At 44.6% G+C, this 22352-nt stretch overlaps 1 protein-coding gene across 8 annotated transcripts in view; it reads right to left on the reverse strand.

The window, feature by feature from the left end:
• Positions 1–1549: 1549 nt before the first annotated feature.
• Acaca (acetyl-CoA carboxylase alpha) overlaps positions 1550–22352 on the reverse strand; it is a 297113-nt gene continuing 276310 nt past the window's right edge. For all 8 annotated transcript variants that reach the window (XM_070027132.1, XM_070027130.1, XM_070027131.1 and 5 more), the window contains 4 exons: positions 13202–13356; positions 12093–12263; positions 5797–5933; positions 1550–3838 (listed from right to left, as the gene is read on the reverse strand). In XM_070027132.1, the coding sequence (XP_069883233.1) occupies positions 3715–3838; positions 5797–5933; positions 12093–12263; positions 13202–13356 (587 nt within the window). In that variant the 3' untranslated portion in view covers positions 1550–3714. The remainder of the gene's footprint in view (positions 3839–5796; positions 5934–12092; positions 12264–13201; positions 13357–22352) is intronic.

Genomic DNA, 22352 nt, shown 5'->3' on the forward strand with positions numbered 1-22352 from the left:
TCTCAGCATTGGCCAGATCCTGTAAGCATTTAAGGAGCTTCATGATGGAACACCTGCTCTTTGTCCATTGAGCCTGAAATGACTGCTCTGCTCCACCCCAGGAGCATCCCCGCCCCCCATAACAGGCTCCGGTCCTGTTGTGTATCTGCCACACATTTGGACCCTAGTGCTTTGTGCCTCACTGTGCAGATCTGAGTGCATAACCCAAGACCAGAAGAGGTGGTTGTGTGAAAGGTGGCCTTGAGCTGTGTGCAGTCCTTACCTACAGGAAAAATCTGCTCTGGGTGGGTGGCCACTAGGCATTTGCATGCCTGAGTTCTCCATTTCTGGTTAGGAGTGGCCCAGGACTATTCAGTGTCCCCTTGCTGTTCAGTCTTTTCTCCTCACCACACAGTAACATCAATGGAGGCTTTAACTTTCAGTATGACTATGAAGGACACAACTCCCCAGGAGGAGAAAGCACTGTACCTGCCAGGCGAGGGGGCAGAGGGAGACCTTGCACAGTTCATCTTTGCATCTTTCTTCAGAATTACCAGCAGGTGCTGGCTTAGCACTGGGATCATCCGTGTGAGAGCACACAGCTGGGCCTGGCTTACCTACTGCTTGGGGAAAGGGCAGTGACCTCTCCTGACCGGACTCACTCACTGCAGAGTGCAGAAGCAGTGTTCTCTATCTGTACTCTCCCCGCCCTTTTTAACAAGAACTTCCTATGAAGCCCAGGCTAGCCTAGAACTTAGAATTCTTCTGCTTCAGCCTCCCAAGTGCTTGGATTACAGGTGTGCACCACCACATCAGGCTTTGCATCTCCTCCTTACTCCCTTTTCTAAGACATTGGATTTAGATTGCTTAACCTGATCTTTCTATAACTTTTGTATTTTATTCCATTTTAGAAAAGGCCAACCTTTTTGCTACACATCTCAAAAGAGTCGGACATAGCACAAAGAAGCTTAATAATCAGGAAGACCAGTGATTTCTCCTCCCAGCTTGTGAGTGGCCTATGCCTTTCTTTGCAGGTGTTCAGGGACTGATTCTTCTCCCCACCTCCACTTTGCAGAGGAGGAGAGAAACAGGGTTAAACCTCTAACAAGAACCAGGTGGTCTCAAGAGTGACAACAGAGTACCAGAACTTGCTGGGAAGGGCTCTTCTGAGAAAAGATAGGCTTAGGGCTTACAGGGCTTTGGGGTATCTGTTCCCCAAAACTGGTGGGGCAGGGATGTGGAACTGTTATCCACAGTGAATAAGCTGAGTTCCTTCTACCTTGTGGCCTTTCTTGTCCCTTCTCTGAACCTACTTTGTGGGAGAAGACGACACCCCACAAGGACCCCCATCCCCAGCTCTCAGCAGGTAGATTTTTCTATGGAAAAACACACTCAAGAATTCCCATTACGCTGTGGGGTGGGATGTTAGCGGCCTTGCAGAATTTTACCTTGCTTCAGCCCAGACCGAGCAGGCCAAGGGCAGCTTCCTCGCTGAGCTCCTGCAGCCTTGCTGAGAGCAGAGCAAGTGACTGGGCAGCTGGGCAGGGGCTGAAATGACAAACTGTGGCTCTTCTACAAATGTGGATGTTTATTTCAACAAAATGTGAAAAGAGTGCATTGAACTGAAGCTCCTTGCTCGTCAGGGCATGTGTCCATCGAATTCTCACTGACACGAGTGAAGGCTGCTTTGTGAACGACGTGAACAGATAATATGGCAATCTCAGCTCAAGCTAGTCTTGGTCAATACATCATTTATCCTCCTCCTGCCTCAGTAACCTTGCATGTGTAATGGGCTGTGGGAATATCAGATTGCTCATGTGCTGTGGCTCTTTCTGGCTTCTCCATATGAAAAACCCCTGTCTTGGGGATGGGAGAGTAGGCACTGCGGGGTTCTGGAGAGGAAACTTATTTCTTTAATGTGTCATCATTTGGTAGGGCCAGGGGAGCTAAATGAGCAGAGCCCACTCCACCTCTGAAGAAATGCCAGGCGCCTCCTGGGGAGTGGATGCTTTAGGCTCACCCATGGCTATGTGGATTTGATGCATTTGCATCAAAAGTGTGGAGGTGAGAGATCTAGGCAGGGATGAGTCCTATCCTTATCTACTAGGAAAGCAAGTACATAGCAGGGTGAACACTGCCCTCCCCCCCATCTTTTCTTGCCCTTCTTTGAAGGTGCGGAACTGCTGTACTCTGAACTCCAGGGCAGGTGGAGGCCGACTCCTGGGCATCAGCTGCACTTCTGCCATGGCTGAGGAGGCCCACTCATTCTCCGTGAGGGCTCGCTCGCGTGCATCCACTCCAGGATAAAGGCTCCAAGCTGAAGTCTTCATTCCACTGCTTCTATGGCATCTTAGTGATTTCCTCCTTGGTTTTCAGTGCCAAATGCAATTAGCTGCACTGTAGGAGCCGGATGCTACACCAGCCCGATCACCTGCCACTCTTGCTTTAGGCATACCAACAGGGGAATCAGTAAGCTCCTTTGTTAGATAAAGTGGTTGTTGAAAATAAGCTCTCTCCCCCACCCCTGAGGAGGCCCCTGCTACTGGCCCGGAGGGGCCAGAAAGCCTGGCAGACATGAGCACCATGACTGAGGTGTAAGGGTCTTAAGGGCGTGTGGGCTGTGTTCCTGAGAACCTCTACACACCAGGAAGGCTGGTGCCCGGACCTCGGAGCACAGCTGTCACCAGGATCCTGTGGGCAGCCGGGGGAGATCTGCCATACCTGCTGCCTGTGTACATTCTGGAAAGGGGCAAATCCCAGGGCCGGGGGAGCTGCCCTGGAGTAGGGTAAGTGACTCCCTAGGCACTGTGAGTCTTCGTGACCAGCAAAGCTCCAGGCTTCACGACCTTCCATTTTCTAAGAGGAGACTTCTCTTTTCATGTCCTACTCTTTTTCTTGTGTCCCACTCCCTTTGTGGCATAAGTTTCTATCACTGACAGAAAAGAGAGCCAGCTCCTCCGGCTAGGCCTCCACCAGTTCAGGCTACTGCATGGCGCAGGGGTGCTCACACACCGGCTTGAGTTCTTAGTGACAAGCAGGGTGGTATGTCATCTGTCCGTGAGCACTAAGATGTCATCTCAAGGAGGAGGTCCACAAATCAAGAACCATAAGTCGGTCTATTTTTGGTCTGCTTTTCTGGTCATGGCTTTCCCTCATCTTTGAATTCTCATGGGGCTTGCATTAGACCTTGTGCTCTTAATATTTCCTTGTCAACAGAGATCTTGGTGTGGTTAAACAGGGACTGGTTCCTCTCCAGTGCCCGGTGTGTGCCGGGCTGTAGGGGGTATGAACGATGGATTCGATGTCTCTTCTCCTCCTCTGCCCCAGCCCTCCTCTGCTGCCTATGGCTGCGGCTCATGGGGCAGGGGGGCGGCTGATGCTTGCAAACTGTTCACATGGTCCTGTGCTGGGGCTTAGGGGCTGGCAGGACAAGAAAGGCAGCAGCCCTGCTTTTGTAAGACCTCAAGGTACATGCTTGTACCCTTCATTGCCTTCTCAGCCCTGTGCAGGGAGAGAGGACTGTCATTTCAGCTGGAGTAATAAATACTGAATGGTGTAGGTGGACCAGGCCTTTGTGGTCCTGGGTACCAGATGTCACATTTAACCCGAAACACTCAAGGGGAAGAAAATACCACATGGAATCCAGTGTGCCTTCCCATTACAGTGGTTTCCATTGTGCGGGGCAGCTCTAGTCCTTTTCTCCAGACAGGGCAGGGGCTGGGTGGGGAGCTTGTCCTACGTAGAAGGAGAATCCATTGTGGAAAGGATCCGGACGACTTCCGCTCGCTGAGTGGGTGAGATGTGCTGAGTCATGTGGACAATGGAATCCATGGCAACCTCTGGATTGGCCTGCACCAAGCTGGAGAAGAAGATTGGGATGGTGAAGAACAGAGACAAGCACAAGAGTCTTGTCAGGCAGCTTTAAGATCCACCGGTGGACATGCTACCATGGCCTCATCTCATTCTTTCCACATTAAAAATGTTCCTAGCAGCCACTGTGTAGTACAAATGAACCAGTAGGTTCAAATGTCCAAGTACAAATGTCCAAAAGGGTGGCCAGTGGCTCAAACCTCTAATCCTAGCTACTCAGGAGGCTGAAATCTGAGGCTCGTGCTTCAAAGCCAACGGGGGCAAAGTGTGTGAGACTCTTACCTCCAATTAACCACACAAACAATTCAGGAAGCAGAGCTGTGGCTCCAGTGGTAGAGTACCAGTCTGAGTGAAAAAGCCAAGGGGCAGCATCCCATGACCTGAGTTCAAGCTCCCAGACTGGCACAAAAGAGGGGCACTGACAGTGGAAACTACAGGAAAGGGCACTCTGACACCAATAGAAGAATAAAAGTGAATTACAAACTAGTGAAAACTAGATACAACAGTTCACACTAATGAATATAACAAGTGAATTGGGGAGGATGGAGGATTTGTGGTTGTAGGGTCTGAGTGGTGGTGATAACAGGAGTTAAAGTTTTCATCAAGTTACGGAGTCCAAAGTTATTGACTGGCTCAAGTAAGAGTTATCAGTGGGTGCTAAGAAACTTCTATGGGAAGTGTGCAAATCAGTACTTATACAGAGACACTGAATACCACTTTGACCAGGAGGTGGAACTCACTAACTACTTGAGCCACAGTGCCATTTTCAGTCTTTTCTGCTTATGTGGTGCTGTGGAATCGAACCCAGGGCCTCATGAATGCAAGGCAAGCGCTCTACCACTGAGCCACCTTCTCAGTCCTACTTTTAGATGCAAGTTTCCACCTTCTCAGTCCTACTTTTAGATGCAAGTTTTTAATATTACTAACGTTGATTTTTACCATTGTTACTGTGAGACTATTCTTGTTCCTGGAGTGAGCATACAAGTGATAAATGGGGTAAAACATAAGCAACAAGTAAAGTTGGTGCAGATATACAAGCTGTTAACACTTTCACATAGGGGAAATATTTCCAAGCTGGGCACCAGTGGTTCATGTCTGATCCTAGGTACTCAGGAGGCTGAGATCTGAGGATTGAGGTTCAAAGACAGCCAGGACAGGAAAGTCCATGAGACTCTTATCTCCAATTAACTACCAGAAAACTGGAAGAGGCTCAAGTGGTAGAGTGCTAGCTTTGAGCTGAAGAGCTCAGGGACAGCACCCATGCCCAGAGTTCAAGCCCTACGACCGACCCAAAAAAACCCCCAAAACATAAGGGAAATATTTTCAAATAGTGTTATTTTTTCTGTGGTGCTAGGGATCCAACCTATAGCACATGTTAGGTAAGTACTCTACCACTGAGCTACATCCTCAGTCTTCCAAATAGTTTTAGCTACCACCCAGTCAGCTTTCCTTCCTCCCAGAACAGTTCACCCAGTGTGATAATCTCTGTTCAGAGTGGGCGTCAAGCTGAGAAGCCCCCTGAGGACCAGGCTGGGGAAGAACCGTAAGGAACGGTGGCTCAGGGATGTATTTGTAGGTCAGTTTCAGATAGCAAGAGGCCACAAAGTTGGAGGAAGCATCATCACCTCATGGTCTGCGCCAAACTTTTCTTTGTGTGTTAGTGTGCACCAGTCCTGGGGCTTGAACTTAGGATCTGGGGACTGTGCCTGAGCTCAAGGTTAGTGCTCTACCACTTGAACCACAGTTCCACTTCTGACTTTTTTTGGGAAGTTTGTTGGAGAAAAGAGTCTCATGAACTTCTGCCCAGGCTGGCTTCCAACCCTGATCCTCAGATCTCAGCCTCCTGAGTAGCTAGGATTACAGGCAGGCAAGAGCCTGGCCGTGCCAATGTTTTAATTCCAAACGAATTAGTCCCCTAGTGTGGAGAGGCTCTACTGCGGGGCGCACCTGCGGATCTGCTTGAGGACGTAGTCTCTGCTGATGTACTTGATGTTCTCCTCTATCACCGAGCGGGCACCATCTTCCTCTGTCAGCTGTTTCTCCAGCCACTCCACCAGATCCTTGTTATTGTCCCAAATATAGGCCTGTAAACAGATGAGCTGGGGGTCAGGCATGGACACCTGGCTGCTCAGTACTGGAAAGTTCACTCCCAAGACCTGTACAAATCTTAACAGTTGGCACTGGAGGAGGAGAGGATAAACCTCCCCCAGGGACCTGGCCTCCTCTCCCTTTGATTTGTGCAGATGTTTTCCTAGTGTATTGGGGCTCGCACCACACTCTTGCCAGCCTATGCCACAAAAGCCCAATTGAGTAAAGTGACTGGGGGAGGGGAGAGGAGTCTGATGTCTCTGGCCCCAGCAAGGTCTGGCAGATTCCCCTAGGCTGGGAATCCTCTGTGGTTGTTACCCGCTTTTATGGAGCCACCGAGGGAGGACTAATGTCAGTGTGGTTTTGCTGCTATAGTATGTAGCCACCAGGGCAGAAAGCAACCCTATTTTATTAGCTATGAGAGTATTCAAAAGGGTCAAGAAGTCGACAGCCCTGAAAGTCTCAACCACCCACCTCTCACCTCCTTTTTTTCAAGATCATTTAGCTGAGTATTTCCTAGGTAGTTGACTACATAATAATTCAGGAGTGTGTTAGAAGCCTAATAGCCTTCTCCTTGCTCTCTCCTCCTCTCATTTTCTTTACAAATCATTTAGGAATCGTTTTGTTAATGGTTTCCGGAAAACCAAGTACCACCATTAGGGCTCATTCATATTTATGTCATTTTGTTTGGGTAATTAAACACAAAGCTCGTCATTTAAAGGTGCGCTATCCTTCTCTGTTATCACTAACGAAGCCAAAGTCAGAATGACAATGAGTTCGGTGCTGTAATTTATGAGGTGGGTGCACTAGGGACTCTCAGGGGCTAGGGGAATACAGAAAACCCAGGGCCTGGGAGGTACAGAGGAAATGTTCTCAGTTTACCTGACAGGCATCCAGCGGCAAGAAACAAAGCTGTATTCTAACCTATTCCATGCCTTTGAAAAACAATTTCTTTTCAGACATTCTTTTCCCTAACTTAGCTGGTGACTTGGCTAGCTGTGAGTAGTTACTATGAGACATTTCATTGACTTCTATGCTTCTGAAAAACCCTTCAGGCATTCTTCACATGGGAAGGGTAGGGATCCCTGGGACTAAGCATTAACAGTGAGCTTTGGCTGCCTCTCAATTTGCCCCATCTCTGTCATCAGCAGTAGGTCTAAGGTCACTGCAACGCGCCTGGCAGGGCAGTGTTCGCCACAGCAAGCCCCACTGTACATGCAGAGGTGGGTGTAGCACTTTCCATACATGACTTGTCTTCAGGTATATGGCTCACCTAGGGATGGAAACACCTGGGCTCCAACTACTGCCACTTAAACTTTAGCATTTCCTTCACTGGTAATTTAGGCTTCTCTATGGTTTGGGGACGTATACCTTCCTCAGAATTGTGAAGGATGAAAAAATGCTTCTTGGATTTCAGAATGGGGAAATAAAACACAAAACAAAACCCAAAAACTAACCAGATTTGCCCAAGAATCCCAAAGCCTTTAGTTTAGGAGAATATTTAATACTCTTATTAATCATTTTTAATCCGTTTGCTTTTAATTAAGAAACAGCATGATGCTTTCCTATCAACATATGCCAGGGAGCAGATTAATTGTGGCTTAAGATAACTCTCCTTGATTGGTGTAATGTATTAGCTAACGAGATGCCTGCTTCTAATGATGCTCAGACACTACACTAGAAAGCCAGCTACCCTCTAGAGAAAACTCTTGTGTCTTGCTCTCCTGCAGTCACTAAGTTTGATAGGAGTTTAAACATTTAAAAAGTTCCCAGACAAGACTACGGCAACACATTCTAAGTTTCACAGTTAATTGAAAACATGGACTCTGCATATAAAAGATCTGATGTTTACTCAAAGCACAACTAGATGACAACCACAACACCCAACCTCAACAGAGCGTAGACTAGTTGTAGCTCAGGGTAGGCAAAGGTGTCATGATTCCTAATCAATTGCATTTTTATCAAGAGTAAACAAATGTACGTACCCACAATGCCACTGGTTTGCCTCAGCAGACCTGGGAAGACTAATAGACTGCTCTGAGTTAATTTGCTACCTTCCATTAGGCTGTGGAGGTTATAGGTCCTGGCCTGCCTTTCTAGGGGAGTTGCAAGACTCATTCCAGCCACCCGAAGGATAGGCCGACTCTATTTCCAGAGAAAAAGGCATTGTTTTTCTTCTTATAGTGGTGAGAATGTGGCTGATAATTCCCAGTATCCAGTGTGGATTTTAAACAGGTGTAAGAGACTGGGCTGTTCATCTTATGATAGGCCACGATACACTTCACCTGCCTGAAAACTCTACCATCAGATAATACCAATCACATCACAACCCTGCCTGCTCTACATGCTCAACAGACATTCTATCAGTGGATAATATCTCAGGCACCACTCAGCCTCACTAATTGTATGTAGTAATTAGTCTATATTACAAAATCTAAACGAACTATTTGGGAAGTTTCATTTTAAACATACAGAATTGCTGCCAAACCCTTTATGGGCAATGCACAATAGGAACAGGGAGTAGGAACCAGGGCAGTACCTGTAGCTCCCAATTTCCATGCCCTACAAACAACTCCCCTGGGAAGCCGCTTAGAGTCACTGCCTGCCAGGGGTTCTTTCCAGCTCTGACCTGGACTTCTAGGAGCCAACTACCCAGTTGGGTGGGACGTGACACACCTCCCAGAATAAATGAAATTTTGTAAAGACATTTTCAATATGTCTAAAAATACAAGTTTAAGATATGTCCAAAGGAAGCCCAGGAAACAATGTTTTTTGTTGTTGTTTTTTTCTCAGAGGCTGTAGAATATAACACCAAAAGGCCTCATGAGCCCAAATGGCTTGCTGAACCCTCTTGAGAGGTACCCAATCAGTTCCACACCGGCAAGAAGGACCTATCTAGTTCTGCCTTTACCCTTACTCTCTGCTCTTGTAGAAGTACATGAGACTTGTAGGTAGCTTTAAGGACAGTGAATACCAAGTACTTTTCCTCTATTACCCTCACAAGGGCCTCCCTTGTGCATTTATTCTCTTTGGAAATTCAGAATAAGAGGGAGTAAGGCTACTGGACAGTAGCTGTGGGAACCTTTGAAGAGCTAAATCCAAGCACCTCTCCTAACAGTTCTGGTGTTCAGGAGCCAACTATCAATACCATGAAATCATATACCTTTAACTCCTAGCCAAGGTTATTTTTTTAAGTTCTAACATGCTGGGCTGAAGGCAATGTGCTTCATGCTTTATTTCATTTCAGCTCACTGAAGCCTACTGTGTTATAAACATCATTCTCATTTTATAAATGAGGAATTGGAAGCTTAAAAAATATGCCTATGCCAGTAAGTACAAAGCTGATATCCCAAAAGTTTATGGAATTCTAAACCCCACATTTTCAGTGTTCCAAGAAGAGTCCTAATCTCAACTTTTACTGTTTTGGGATAACAAATCAATTGGCCTATTTGCAAAACCACATACTTCAAATTGTGTGAGCTAGCAATCAACACAGGAAACATGCACATGAAACCAGTGCGTTCCGTGTTCTTACAATTCAAACGACACTTTTTTTTTCCCAGGGAGCTGTAGTGCTGCTTTGCTTCTGGCTGCAGTGAAACTATGAACCATAAACTCAACTATTTCCTACAAAAGGACTGTCCCAGTGGACTCAAACAGAATTCTGTAAGTCATGGTAACAGATACAGCTAAGGGAAACAAAAGAATTATATTGCTCAGTTATAGAACATCCTACTGCCTCCAACTTTCTGTCCTGGAAATCCCCCCCCCCCTTTTTTTTCAGCATTAAGATTAAGAAAACAAATTCACTGGGGTCAAAGAACACAAAAGCACAGCTTGCAGATGCTTATCCTGACATGTCTTTCCTTACTAGTAACCACAATGAGGATCAGAGGGTCACTTCTTGGTGTAAAGTCATAGTCTGGTCTCAGCTCATCTTTGTACTTGAGAGATGGATCTGGGGCTGTTTGAAGAATTAAAAAAATAGGAATAGGTGGTTTTAAGCCATTTCCTAATATCAAGCAGCTTTGGTGTCAGCCCTTCAGAAGCAGCACACGGGCTTCTGAACACTGCAACACTTTCTTCTCTCAAGGGCGCTGAAGATTTTATCACCCACCCCACACTGACTAGGTCCTGCTGAGCCTGCACAATGTGGAAGGAGGTTTCAAAGCCACAGACCCTGACTTTACAAGATCTGTCGTCCTTCCTTTCCCTCCTTCTGTCCCCTGGAGTACGTCCTTTGTAGTCAGAGGCAAGGGAAATAATCTCAGTTCGTGGGTAAAGTTGGTCCCCAGTGTTTGGACAACTCCTTCCTGAACTGTGGGGCTGGGAGGTGTCTTGTACACTTGAGTTCCAGCCAGGAGCCTATGCTCTTATTGCTCTCTCCTTTGAGGAGAGATAACAATGACCTGTTTCTTCAGACACACTAGTCTCCTGGGAGCAGGATGCTAAGGAGAAAGTGAGGGGCCTCGCTCCTCACTTTACGCTTGGAGGGAAGCTATTCCTTCTCCTCATCCTTGAGCCCACTGAGGCTGTGCATGTCCATTAGTAACTAATGTGGTAGGAAGGCGTGTGGGCCACATATACACACACACTCCATTTACCTAGCTGGCCACTCTTAACTAGAGAACAACCTCTTATTTTACACTTGCGTGACTTTCAATGCCAACTTCCACTGGAAGCTGCCAGTAGCCACTGACAAAATTGTCTCAGTCAATTATGATACCATGGCCTGACCTTAACCTGAACCAAATGTTGGAGAATGCTGTGTTCCCTTGCTGCATATCTGAGATATTTATCCAAAATAGCTTTTCAGTCATAAAGAACTCGGGCAGACTTAACACAAAGGTGAATCTCTGAAGTATCCTACTTTACTAGCTGCAAAACTACCGCTGAATCCTTGGTGCTCCTTTCTGAGAACAATTAGCTGAGACTTCAAGCAACACTTTCCAAGAAGGCTAAAGTGACTCTTCATAGGACAGGACCTTCATGCCACCACCATCAGCCTCCATCAAGACCATCATGTCATTTTCAGAAAGATAAGACAAATAAACTTTGAGCCTCTATTACCACTAATTCTGATAAATATATGTATCTGTATATACACACACATGCACACACATACATAGAGTGTCAATGCTGCATATACATTCTCTTTCCCTCCTTTCCTCTCACTCCCCTGCCTCCCTCTCCTAGGAGCAAAGACAGGTGCTCTTGCTCGGTTATGTCACCCTGTCCTGTCTCATCCCAGCCCAAGAGCAAGTATCTCAATGAGATCACTGCTGCAAGGCTCAAGCACTTTCCATGAGATCACCCTGAGACTATGGCAGGTGCATAGTTTCTTCCTTCAACCTCTGACTTGAAATCAGATCTTCAGTTGTGGTCCTAGCATCCCCCTCTGTCTTACATTATAGTACTATCATGTCCTATTAGGCCTCCTGCTTCTACTCCTTTTGAGTCTATCCTCCAAAGCTCCCCAAGTGGTGTTTATAAAATAGAAATCAGAAAATGTTACCCTGCTGCTAACAATACTCCAGTGACTTCCACAGATCTCAAGACCAAGTCCAGAGCCCTTGGCGGCTTACAGAGCCTTGTGCAAATTAGGTCTCTTCCCTTTTATTATTGGCACCCAATCTCTGAGTCATCTTGAAAGATTTGCAGTTCCTTGGATGCATGCTGCTTTTGCTATTATGCCTTGGAACATACTATTTCTTCTGCCTGACACATTCATTCTTTCCCTGCCCCTACAATCCAATCTTTTCTTCACATTTGTTCCCACTTTGTTTTTGTCTCTGCTAAGATACCACTTCCTCCTGAAGTCTCCCTCCTCCTTTCCCAAGTTTGGGTGTCTGAGCTCCATGCTCGGTAACTCTGCTCCTTGCTGAGTTTAGCCCCAGCCACACTGTTGTGCAGGACCAATGACTTTCTCTTTTACTGCCATGTCCCCAAGGCCTAGTGCAGTATCTGAGTTTGCTAAATGACTGTGTGAGATGAAAATATGTTCTGCGATGTCGCACATGTTTCTGGGCTATGTGTATGAAAAATAGGGCTAAGATTCAGCTTAGATTCTAGGCTCCCCCCACTTGTGCCCCTGGAAGCATGTGGATTCTTAGGTGATAAGCCTCAGGTGGGGGTGAGAAGCAATTACTACCTACCTTCACTGTTCCTTCCACTTCTACAAACCAACGTCTCAACATGGCCTGGATTTGGCCATCAGTCAGCTCGGGGTTGGCATTGTGGATTTTCTTCTTGACTAGATCCTCCAGCAGGAGACGCCTCAGCCGCCAGTAGAAGAAGGTACGAGATGTTTTCCAATCTAGGATGTCCTACAGGCAGATAAGAATAAGCTTAGTCAGCTGGGCTTTATGGCTCATGCCTATAATCCTAGCTACTTAGGAGGCTGAGATATGAAGATCGTGGTTCAAAGCCAGACTAGGCAGGAAAGTCTGAGAGATTTTTCCCTCCAATTAATCACCAAAAAACTGGAAGTTGCGCTGTGGCCAAGTGGTAGAGAGCTAGCCTTGAGCAGAACAGCTCAGGAACAGTGCCCAGGCCCCAAGTTCAAGCCCCATGACCAACAACCAAAAAAAGAATTAGTCACCCCAGCCCTAATCCTTGCTCAGCACTCAGCCTGAGGGAACTACACAGACAAAACTGTGCTGTGACTCGAGGTGTAGCTTGAGTGATAGCATATAATGCCCTGCATTCAAACCCTAGTCTTTCCCAATTCCTATTTTCTAGGCAAGCCTTTCACAGACTCCAGAGCCAGCCATGAGCTCTCGTCACCTTCAGATGCCCCCCAACTACAACTATTCTGCAGGCCACAGCACTGTGGCCAGCCTCAGACTCAGCATACATTCCCTCCATAATGACTGAGGTTCTAGGGGAAGAGAGCCAGAGTGGAAGGAGGTATCTTTGAGCATATGGCTCAAACAACTTGAATGCAGATCAAAAGTGAATCAGCTACTATTGGAACCTCGACCCTGCAGGAATCCACCTGGGCATCTGTCACCAATAAAGGCATGTGTAACTCGGTTTCCCCCTTAGTAAAATGGAGTCTGCTTCCTCAGGAGTCTATGGAAACCTAAATCACAATTGTTTTCAAGATGATAATAGATGTATAAAACAGGAAAAACAACTTTGAAATGGCTTTGTCTATACAAGCTGTCTTCATCGGCCTTAATGACCCCCTGCTTGTGGGCCTGTGTACATGACAAACTCATGGGTCTTTGACAATTCGGAGGAGAGGCACCATGACACTTACGTTAATAACACCCTTCTCCTGCATCCGGCCTGGTGTGTCGTGCAAGTCAGCAAACTGTACAGCTACCTGATGGTAAATGGGAATTAGAAATTCCTCCCGCTCCTTCATCTTGTTCTCCAGCTCCTTCCGCTCAGCTGAGCTCAGCTCTGGGGTGCCTGCAATTAGATAAAGCTGCCTGTCACACTTGGTGGTGACTAGGAATCTCAGCACAGAAGCAACCATCGTTCTGGTAGGCTTCCCTCTGGGGCCAGCTCTTGGCCGACTTCACATCTCTTTGGTGCATGACAGGACTCTGTGAGCTATCAGTCCTGTCCTTCCCTCGCCATGGGGAGCCCACATGTCCTCTTTTCCTGTGGAGGTCACCGGTAGGAAAGCAGTGATGGCAGCTCTGCCTTCCCAGGTAGGTGAAACACCACCTAGAGGCCTGAACCTCCAATCAGCTCGCTACCTGCCCACAAGGCACGGCTGCTATACATCACTCAATTACCAGTGTTAAAGCAGCTGGACTAGTCTAGGTGAGGGATGTGGGTGGGAGAGCTACCCCTATGCTGGGCACAAACTTGCAGTTCTGGTTTCTCTATGTCCACACCAGTCATCTGTCAAACTGGTGAGCCCCTGACTGTAATATTGCAAACTTCAGTTCCTCACAGATTCTAATGTTGGGTTTGGAATCCAATCTAAATTAGAGCCAGATCCAAGTGTCTTGTGTCAGCTCAGTGGATCAGGCCAATCACTGCCTAAGGTGATAGAGATCTTCTGGTTCTTGGGCTAAGAGAAAAAGAAGAGTAAAAAAGGCAAAGGTATCCCTGCCCCCGCCATGTGGGCCACAGAGGATGTAAGCATACTATACCTTCACTTAACAGAGAAGAAACTAGAATTCTTATAACAAGGAGAACCCCTCCCCCAGTCAATTGAGTCCTAGTAGAGGTGTTGCTATATTGTACTTTCCTTCCTAATTGCTTTCAAAATAGAATCTGCAATCAATACTGAAAATTTAACTGCCTGCCTAGTAAGGAAAAATAAGTGTAGCTGAAGGAGCAGTGGGTGACTGTCCCTGGTGTTGGGGACAATCTGATGTGCTTTGTTGCCAAAGCTGACAAATACATGAGCTCAGGTGTTGGGATGCAGAATAGAAAGCTCTGTTTCAGTCATGCCTGTCTGAAAACAGGCCTTGCTCTTTATGCTACTATGTATCATAAGCCATAAACAGCCTTGGGCTGCTGAATGAGCCGAGCAGTAAGTAGTATACATAAACGCATGTTAACAGACCAGGGATGTAACTATAGCACCTAGGGTTTCCTTTGCCTTTTTCAGTATGAGACGGAAACTCAAACTTGGCTCCTAACACATTAGCTTACTGGCTAATGCTCTAGCAACTGTGCCATGCCTCTGACCCCATGTTTTTCTATTTTAGTGCCGTATTGGGGCTTGAACTCATGGCCTAGGCTGGCTTCAATCTACAATCTTCAGATCTTGGCCTCCTGAGTAGCTAGAATCACATATGTGAACCACTGGCAACTGACTCTAATTTTTTTATTTTTATTTTTTGGCCAAAGCTAGCCCTGGCAGGAAAGTCTGAGACTCGTTTGGTCGTGGGGCTTGAACTCTGGGCCTGGGCACTGAGCCTCAGCTCTTTAGCTCAAGGTTAGCGCTCTACCACTTGAGCCACAGAGCCACTTCTGGTTTTCTGGTGGTTTGTTGGAGATAAGAGTCTCACGGAGGGCTGGGAAGGTGGCTCAGTGATAAGAGTGCTTGCCTTGCATGCATGAGGCCCTGGGTTTGATTCCTCAGCACCACATAAGCAGAAAAAACCGAAAGTAGCACTGTGGCTCAAGTGGTAGAGTGCTAGCCGAGCTGAAGAGCTGAGGGACAGTGCCTAGGCCCAGAGTTTGGGCCCCATGACGGACCAAAAAAAAAAAAAAAAAAAAAAAGTGTCTCACAGACTTTCCTGTCTGGGCTAGCTTTGAAGCATGATCCTCAGATCTTAGCTTCCTGAGTAGCTAGGATTATAGGCGTGTGCCATTGGCGCCCGGCTTCTAATTTCATTTTTATAGTTGTTTTTGGATGCCCAAATTCTACCCCTGACTTCTCTCTCTTAAACAATCAGTATTTTCAGTATTGGGCCATGTTGTCACTTGTAGTAGTGAGTGACACCATAATCCCCTCCTATGAGTGGGCCTGCCTAGAAAAATGGGTGGAAGCTGACAGTATCTTTTAAAAAAATTTTTTCAGTTGGTTGGGGAGCTTGAACTCAGCACCTGGTGCTGTCCCTGAGCTTTTTGCTCAAGGTTAGCGCTCTACCACTTTGAGCCACAGAGCTGCTTCTGGTTTTCTGTTGGTAAACTGGAGATAAGAGTCTCACCATTTTTTTGCCCAGGCTGGCTTTGAACTGCAATCTCTAGATCTCAGCCTCCTGAGTAGCTAGGATTATAGGTGTGAGTCACCAGCACTTGCCTTAATGGTATCTTTTACAATGGTTTTCTAAGAATGTCTGTGACAGTGAAACTAACACTGTTTCACTTCCATTGGAAATAACTTAGAAGAAATGGTGACTCCAGGGATATGGTATGGAAAATGTGAGATAAGCTTGGAACATGTGACAAACTCTAAAATAGCACCTGAGATGGTGTTACTTTATGTTAGCTGTTAGAAGGATATAGGAGCCAGTTTGAAGGCGTTCCACTGGCCAAATCTAAGACACCAAAGTAAGTGATACTTATTAGAATATTTATGGAATAAAATAAGAATCTGTCTTGATATAAATCCATCTTGATATAAATAATTAAATGGGGGGAAAATGGAAAAGGAATGTTTTCCCTTCTAGCAGAGTAATAATTAAAATGTAGAAGGAATGATGAAATTATAAAATCACCATTTTATAACCATTATAATAATTGATTCTGCCAAGAAGCATCAATAGGTACTAAAACTAGTGGCTTAAAAGTTTTTTGGGGCTGGGGCTGGGAAGGTGGCTCAGTGGTAGAGCACTTGCCTTGCATGCCTGAGGCCCTGGGTTCCATTCCTCAGCACCACATAAGGAAAAAGAAAAAAGCCAGAAGTGGCGCTGTGGCTCAAGTGGTAGAGTGCTAGCCTTGAGCTGAAGAGCTGAGGGACAGCGCCCAGGCCCAGAGTTCAGGCCCCACGACCGGACCAAAAAAAAAAAAATTAAGTTTTTTGGGGAGTCAGGTGCCAGTGGCTCATGCCTGTAACCATAGCTACTCAGAAAGCTGAGATCTGAGGATCACGGTTCAAAGCCAGCCAGGCATTAAAGTCTGTGAGATTCCTATCTGAGGATCACGGTTCAAAGCCAGCCAGGCATTAAAGTCTGTGAGATTCCTATCTCTGATTAACCACCAGAAAATAGGAAGTGGTGCTGTGGCTCAAAGCAGTCAAGTGCTAGCTTTGAGTGAAAAAGCTCATGGACAGTGCCCAGGCCCTGAGTTCCAGGCCCATGACTGGCAAAAAATAAAAATTAGAAAAAAAAGTTTGGGGGCTGGGAAGGTGGCTCAATGGTAGAGTGCTTGCTTTGCATGCATGAGGCCCTGGGTTCGATTCCTCAGCACCACAAAAGAAAAAAGAAAAAAGCCAGAAGTGGTACTGTGGCTCAAGTGGTAGAGTGCTAGCCTTGAGTTGAAGAGCTGAGGGACAGTGCCCAGTCCCAGAGTTCAGGCCCCACGACTGGACCCCCTCCCCCCCCCACACACACACAAAAAAAAGGTTTGTTGGGGAACAGATTTTTCACAAAGTCTCAGCGTATCTTTTAACAAAGTGCCAATTACAAAGGGGAAAATGATGACTTTATAGTAGATGAACCTAGTGAACAAAACCACAAATAAAGTGACATCACTAGTGATAGGACAGACAGGCATTTTGTGCCTGTGTTAGATGTACTGAGAAGGGCAGAATAGTACTTATATAATATCCTACAAAAAACCACAGATCTGAGTCTAACTACAGGGAAATACAAGACAAACACAAACGATGAACATGCTACAAAACTGATCTGTACTCTACATGAAAGATTAAGAAAGGTTGAAGAATTATTCCAGTTAAAAGGAGACAGAAAATACATATCAGGGCTGGAATGTAGTTCAAGTAGGTAGAGAACAAGCCTAGCAAGTACAAGGCAATTTTAATATGACTCATGAATTTGTGTATTGTACCCATGTTTGTAGTTGTGCTTTGATAAATATATTGTAGTTATACAAGAGAAAGTCTATGTTCTTAGAAATAGTAAACAGATAAAAGACCATGATGTCTACAGATGACTAATAATTCAAATTAGACATATATGGCTGTGGAGCCGTGAGAGTGTACACACAAATGTGTGTGAGCAAATGATAAAGTGCTTGGGACAAGATGGTAACACTAAACTGAGAAAAAAAAAGCAGACATTTTTTGTATTATTTCATAATTGTTTTGGGAAGTTATATCAAATGCAAAGTTTGCCCAGCTCAAAAGATAGTTTCGCCTGGCTATCTAATACATATAATCAACAATCCATGCTAATATTGTTAGGGAACTTAGTACCATTCTAGGTGGTTTAAATTTGTAAAGTCATTCATTTCATCTTCACAAGAACCTTACAGGGATGGTATTTGCAGGTAAGGAAAGTGAGATGCTGAGAATTTATGTAACTTATGGAAAGTTACAAACTAAGAAAGCGACAAGTGTCAGGACTCAACTGCATTAGTTTGACCCCCAAAGCTTTTGAACTCTGTCATGCTGTCTCTTCTTGCTTACCGGGGCAGCAGACCAGTGCTTCAGTAACATTATCAATTTTACTTCAGCAAGGCTAAGTGGTGATAGCAGTATGCTACTAATAAAGCTGAAACTTGGTCTGAGTGCCACTGGATAACTAAGATCAGGACAAGCTCTCCAGTAATTCCCACCCACATTATGGGTTGGATACAACGTTCAAGGCAAGTCTAAAATTTTAAGCAGGTAAAATCACAGCCTTGCCAAGGCCTAGGGATGGCAGGTGTGTGGGCATGGACAGAAGGGAGTTCTAGACCCTTTCAACCTTTTCCTCTTGGAAAACAACCAACACTGTGCTTGAATGCACATATATCTCTATGTGGGCCATATAGGAAGACACCATTTACTGAGCATTTACTGTGCATTAGGCACCGCACTCAAACCTTTCAGGATCACGCACTTCATGGGTTGGCATTCACAACTCAGATGTAGAACTGGTCAGCTGTTGATCTCAATGCCAAGCTGAATATCTCAACAGTACCAAGGGTTTTGTAAGATGATTTCGCATATATTATCTGATCCTGAGGCCCAAACCTTAGACAGGTTATTTATTTTACAAATAAGAAAATGAAGGCCTCTCTCTCTCTCTCTCTCTATATATATATATGTGTGTGTGTATGTATATATATATATATATATATATATATATATATATATATATATATATATATATATATATATATATAATGAAATTCTATGCCTCCATCAGAAAGAATGACATCACCACATTTGTTAGGAAATGGAAAGACTTGGAAAAACTTATATTAAGTGAAGTAAGCCAGGCCCAAAGAAACACAGGTTTCCTATGGTTTCCTTTATTTGCAATAACTAGTATATTTCTGGGACAAGCAGAAAAGGTCAAAAGCTATGTACATATGACCAGATAAGGTGATGTCAAGTGAAATGAATCCCAAGATAGGGACACAAGTGGTTTTTTCTTGCTTGCTATTGTTTCTAACGTATTTATAATGTACCATGTGTTTTTTTTTCTCTGTATGTTCCTTCCCCACGGTAACCTCTGTTTTCACTGTATTTGATGTCAGTGCCCTGCATCTTGTATATACACTTCTCTAACTTGGGGAGGGGAAGGGAAAAAACAAAATGCTTAAATAGGGATCCAGGTTGACCCATTGTAACAATGAGATGTACAAGGCACTATGTTGAAAAATGAACTTTATAGTTTTAGATGGGAAGGGGAGGAGGAAAGGGGAGTGTAGTTGTGGAGGTGGGAGGGCAGGGATGGTAGGGGAAAAAAAGGAGGAGGTAAAGTACTTGATAGGAAATGTACTCATTACCTTGCTCATGTAACTATAACCCCTCTGTACAGTATTTCTACAACAAAAAAAGTATTTAAAAAAAAAAAAAGAGTCAGATCTCGCTGCTTCTAAAGCCCCTACATGGGATTGAAAGGGGCCAAGCATACAGATGATCTTAACAGCAGCCTAAAAAGGGAGAGTAGCTGGAGAGTTGGTGAAGAGCAAGGCTCAGAACAGGATATAGAAGAGGCTTCACCAAGTTGGAGAGACAAAGAAGGCTGGCTCCAGGACAGCAGAGATTTTGCCCACCCAATAAAGCTACTCTAGATCTTTAAAAAAAACAAATGAAATTAACACCTAGAATGATCTGGCTCTCCTGAGGAAGACCATGGAGCATTCCCTCAAGGGCTGCCTCAAAAAGGTAACAGAGCAAAGACAAGACTGACTTTGACAATGCACATCAGATGACCAAGAATTTGTGTGTTTTTAGGGAATAAATAGTTTTTAAAAATTTATTTTCTAAAAATAAAAGCCTACTCTTGGCTAGTTAGTTGTACCGTTGTGTTGAACACTGAGGGCCTCTGTCTTCTTGTACAGCAAAGCAGCCAGCCCCGGTAATGATTTAGGGGAGATTAACAAATATGTCAATGTCTATTTTCTGCTTAATTTAAAAGCGGCGTCTATAAAGATTTTTGACTTCTGAACCCTGTTCTCCTGAAAGAAAGAAGGTAAGAATGAGGAGGGGGATAAAGAGTGATTATCCTATCATTGATCGTTTGTCAGGAGCATTTCTTATTCACTGGACTATTGTAAAAAGCTAAGCTCTCGATCAATCCTGTAAGCTCCCTGTACAATTAAATATCTTGGAATGGTTTTCTTTCTTTTCTAGCTAGCAGGGCCTCAGGGTTTTTAGGAAAGCAAGTCAGTGTGTATGCGTGTGAGTGTGTTTAAGAATATGCTACAGAGGAGAAAGTCATTCTTTTCTAGAATCCTATGATAGGCAGAAGCTGAAATGAGTGAAGAGAAGGTGGCTGCTCCCACCCTTTGCTACGGAAACACAAAGTGCCTGTGAAATCCTAAAGACAAACTTTATAATAAAAAAAAAAGATATATATAATGTAGAGTTAAAACCAAAGAGGCATCACTAGTCTGATCAAATATGAAGTGCTAATATTATTGTTATGTTGCTAAGCTGGTACTGTTTAGGAACTTTTCATGTTATTTAATCCTCACATTAACTCCAAATAAAAGACATTACCTTACAGATGAGAAAACTAAGGGCAAAAAGTTAAGTAATCTGCCCAAAGCCAAAGCCAGGAAATGTGTGGCGGGGGCATGGTCTATACTTAAGGGAACAGGATCCTTAAACACAACAGTATCACCTGACCCACAAGACCCTCAGCACAGGAGCCAGTCAGGTGTGCCAGACTCAACGCAGAGCCAAATCTCCCCTGGATGGGGTCAAAAGGATGGAAAGGAGCCAGACTTATCCTATACATGAACAGGACACATCTTAGTAAGATTTGAGGGAAGTGAGACATTTAAAAGCCTAGAGTAAAATTCAAACTGATACACTAAAACTTCTCAGCTCAGCCAAAGGCACTAGGTGAGTTTGCGGAAAGCTCTTTCCTTTTCTGAACTCAATTTCTCACTTACGTAACAATAATCCTAATGTGGCAAAAAAAAAAAAAAAAAAAAAAAAAAAATAACATCAGGTTGTTCTCTGGTGGCTCACACCTGTAATCCTAGCTACTCAGGAGGCTGAGATCTGAGGATCGCAGTTCAAAGCCAGCCCAGGCAGGAAAGTCCTTGAAACTCTTATCTCCAATAAACCACCAGAAAACTGGAAGTGGCTCCAGTGGTAGAGCGCTAGCCTTGAGCTGAAGAAGCTAAGGGACAGCACCCCAGGCCCAGAGTTCAAGCCCCACAAACCAGCCAAAAAATAAAAAATAAAAAAACATACCCACACCTCAACCTTGAGATGGAAATATGATCATAAAAAGGCCTGGAATCCTATTAAGATTCAAAAGTACAAACTTAAATAGCTGTTTAAAACATCTACATAATCACATTTTCTGTGTTGAAAGAAATTTCTCTATAATGATAGTAAGACACAGTGAAAAAAACCCTGCAAACTATTTCTATATCCATAACAGGTATGCCATTTTTTTAAAACCACAAAAGCATTCCTGAAAAACTGTGTAAATCAGATCCTGTTTTAAATGCCTTAAGGGAGCTATTTAGAAGGAACCCAGCAGTGAATCCTTTGGTAAGGCAAATAATCCTTTTGTAATAGGAATAATTTCTCCCAATGTATCTAGTTTTTTTTAAATCCCATTTTCATATATCTGCTTTTCTTCAAAGGGGGCCATACCTATCTAAATACGACTGCATTTGCATATTGATTTTAACAGCAATCTTCTCAAGGATGTTTAACCCTAAAGTTCCTTGTAATAGTGTTACTGTTCATCATTACGGTAAACCTGTTTCTATCTCAGACAAGCAACACTGGCTCTTTTCAGTTGATAATATCATGAAGATGGATATAAAAGATGGAAAACACACGCAGCTCAGATAGTAATCCCTGGATCCCTACACTTAAGAACAATCTTTTTCCTGTCATTCTGGCTGCTCAAGAGAAGACCTGTGAGGAAAGGTATTCATGAAGAATTTAACAGATGTGTATCCTAATCAGTGGCCACAATACTCCATTGTCACCATCATACCCTGGCCAAAAGACATGGTAGGTTCAATTGAGGGCCAGAAGTGGTACTCACGTGGGGCTGCCAAAGCTTGTTTCTTCATAAGGGCACAGCCAAGGAGTTGCCCAGCTGTCTTGGAATGGGCCATTAAGGAGACCAAAGTTTTCCTATGTGACTATTTGCCTAGGTGCTCTTCATATTACAGAGTAACAGTGGGGAACTTATAGTTACTTCACATTTGGGCCAGACGCTTCTGAACATAAGGGGAGGGTAAAGATCCAGAGAAGCACTCCAGAGGTCTAATTAACATGGAAGTCCAGCTCCACTGCCACTTTCTCTGCTCTGATTGTGAGAGGCATCAGAGATGATAGTGAGACACAAAAAGGCCTTTGAGGGCTAGGACTCTATTTTCAGAGTAGGAATTTATTTTCCTCA

Source organism: Dipodomys merriami, unplaced genomic scaffold (genome assembly GCF_024711535.1).
Source record: "Dipodomys merriami isolate MVZ:Mamm:240054 unplaced genomic scaffold, mDipMer1.0.p SCAF_19, whole genome shotgun sequence".
Lineage (NCBI taxonomy): Eukaryota > Metazoa > Chordata > Mammalia > Rodentia > Heteromyidae > Dipodomys > Dipodomys merriami.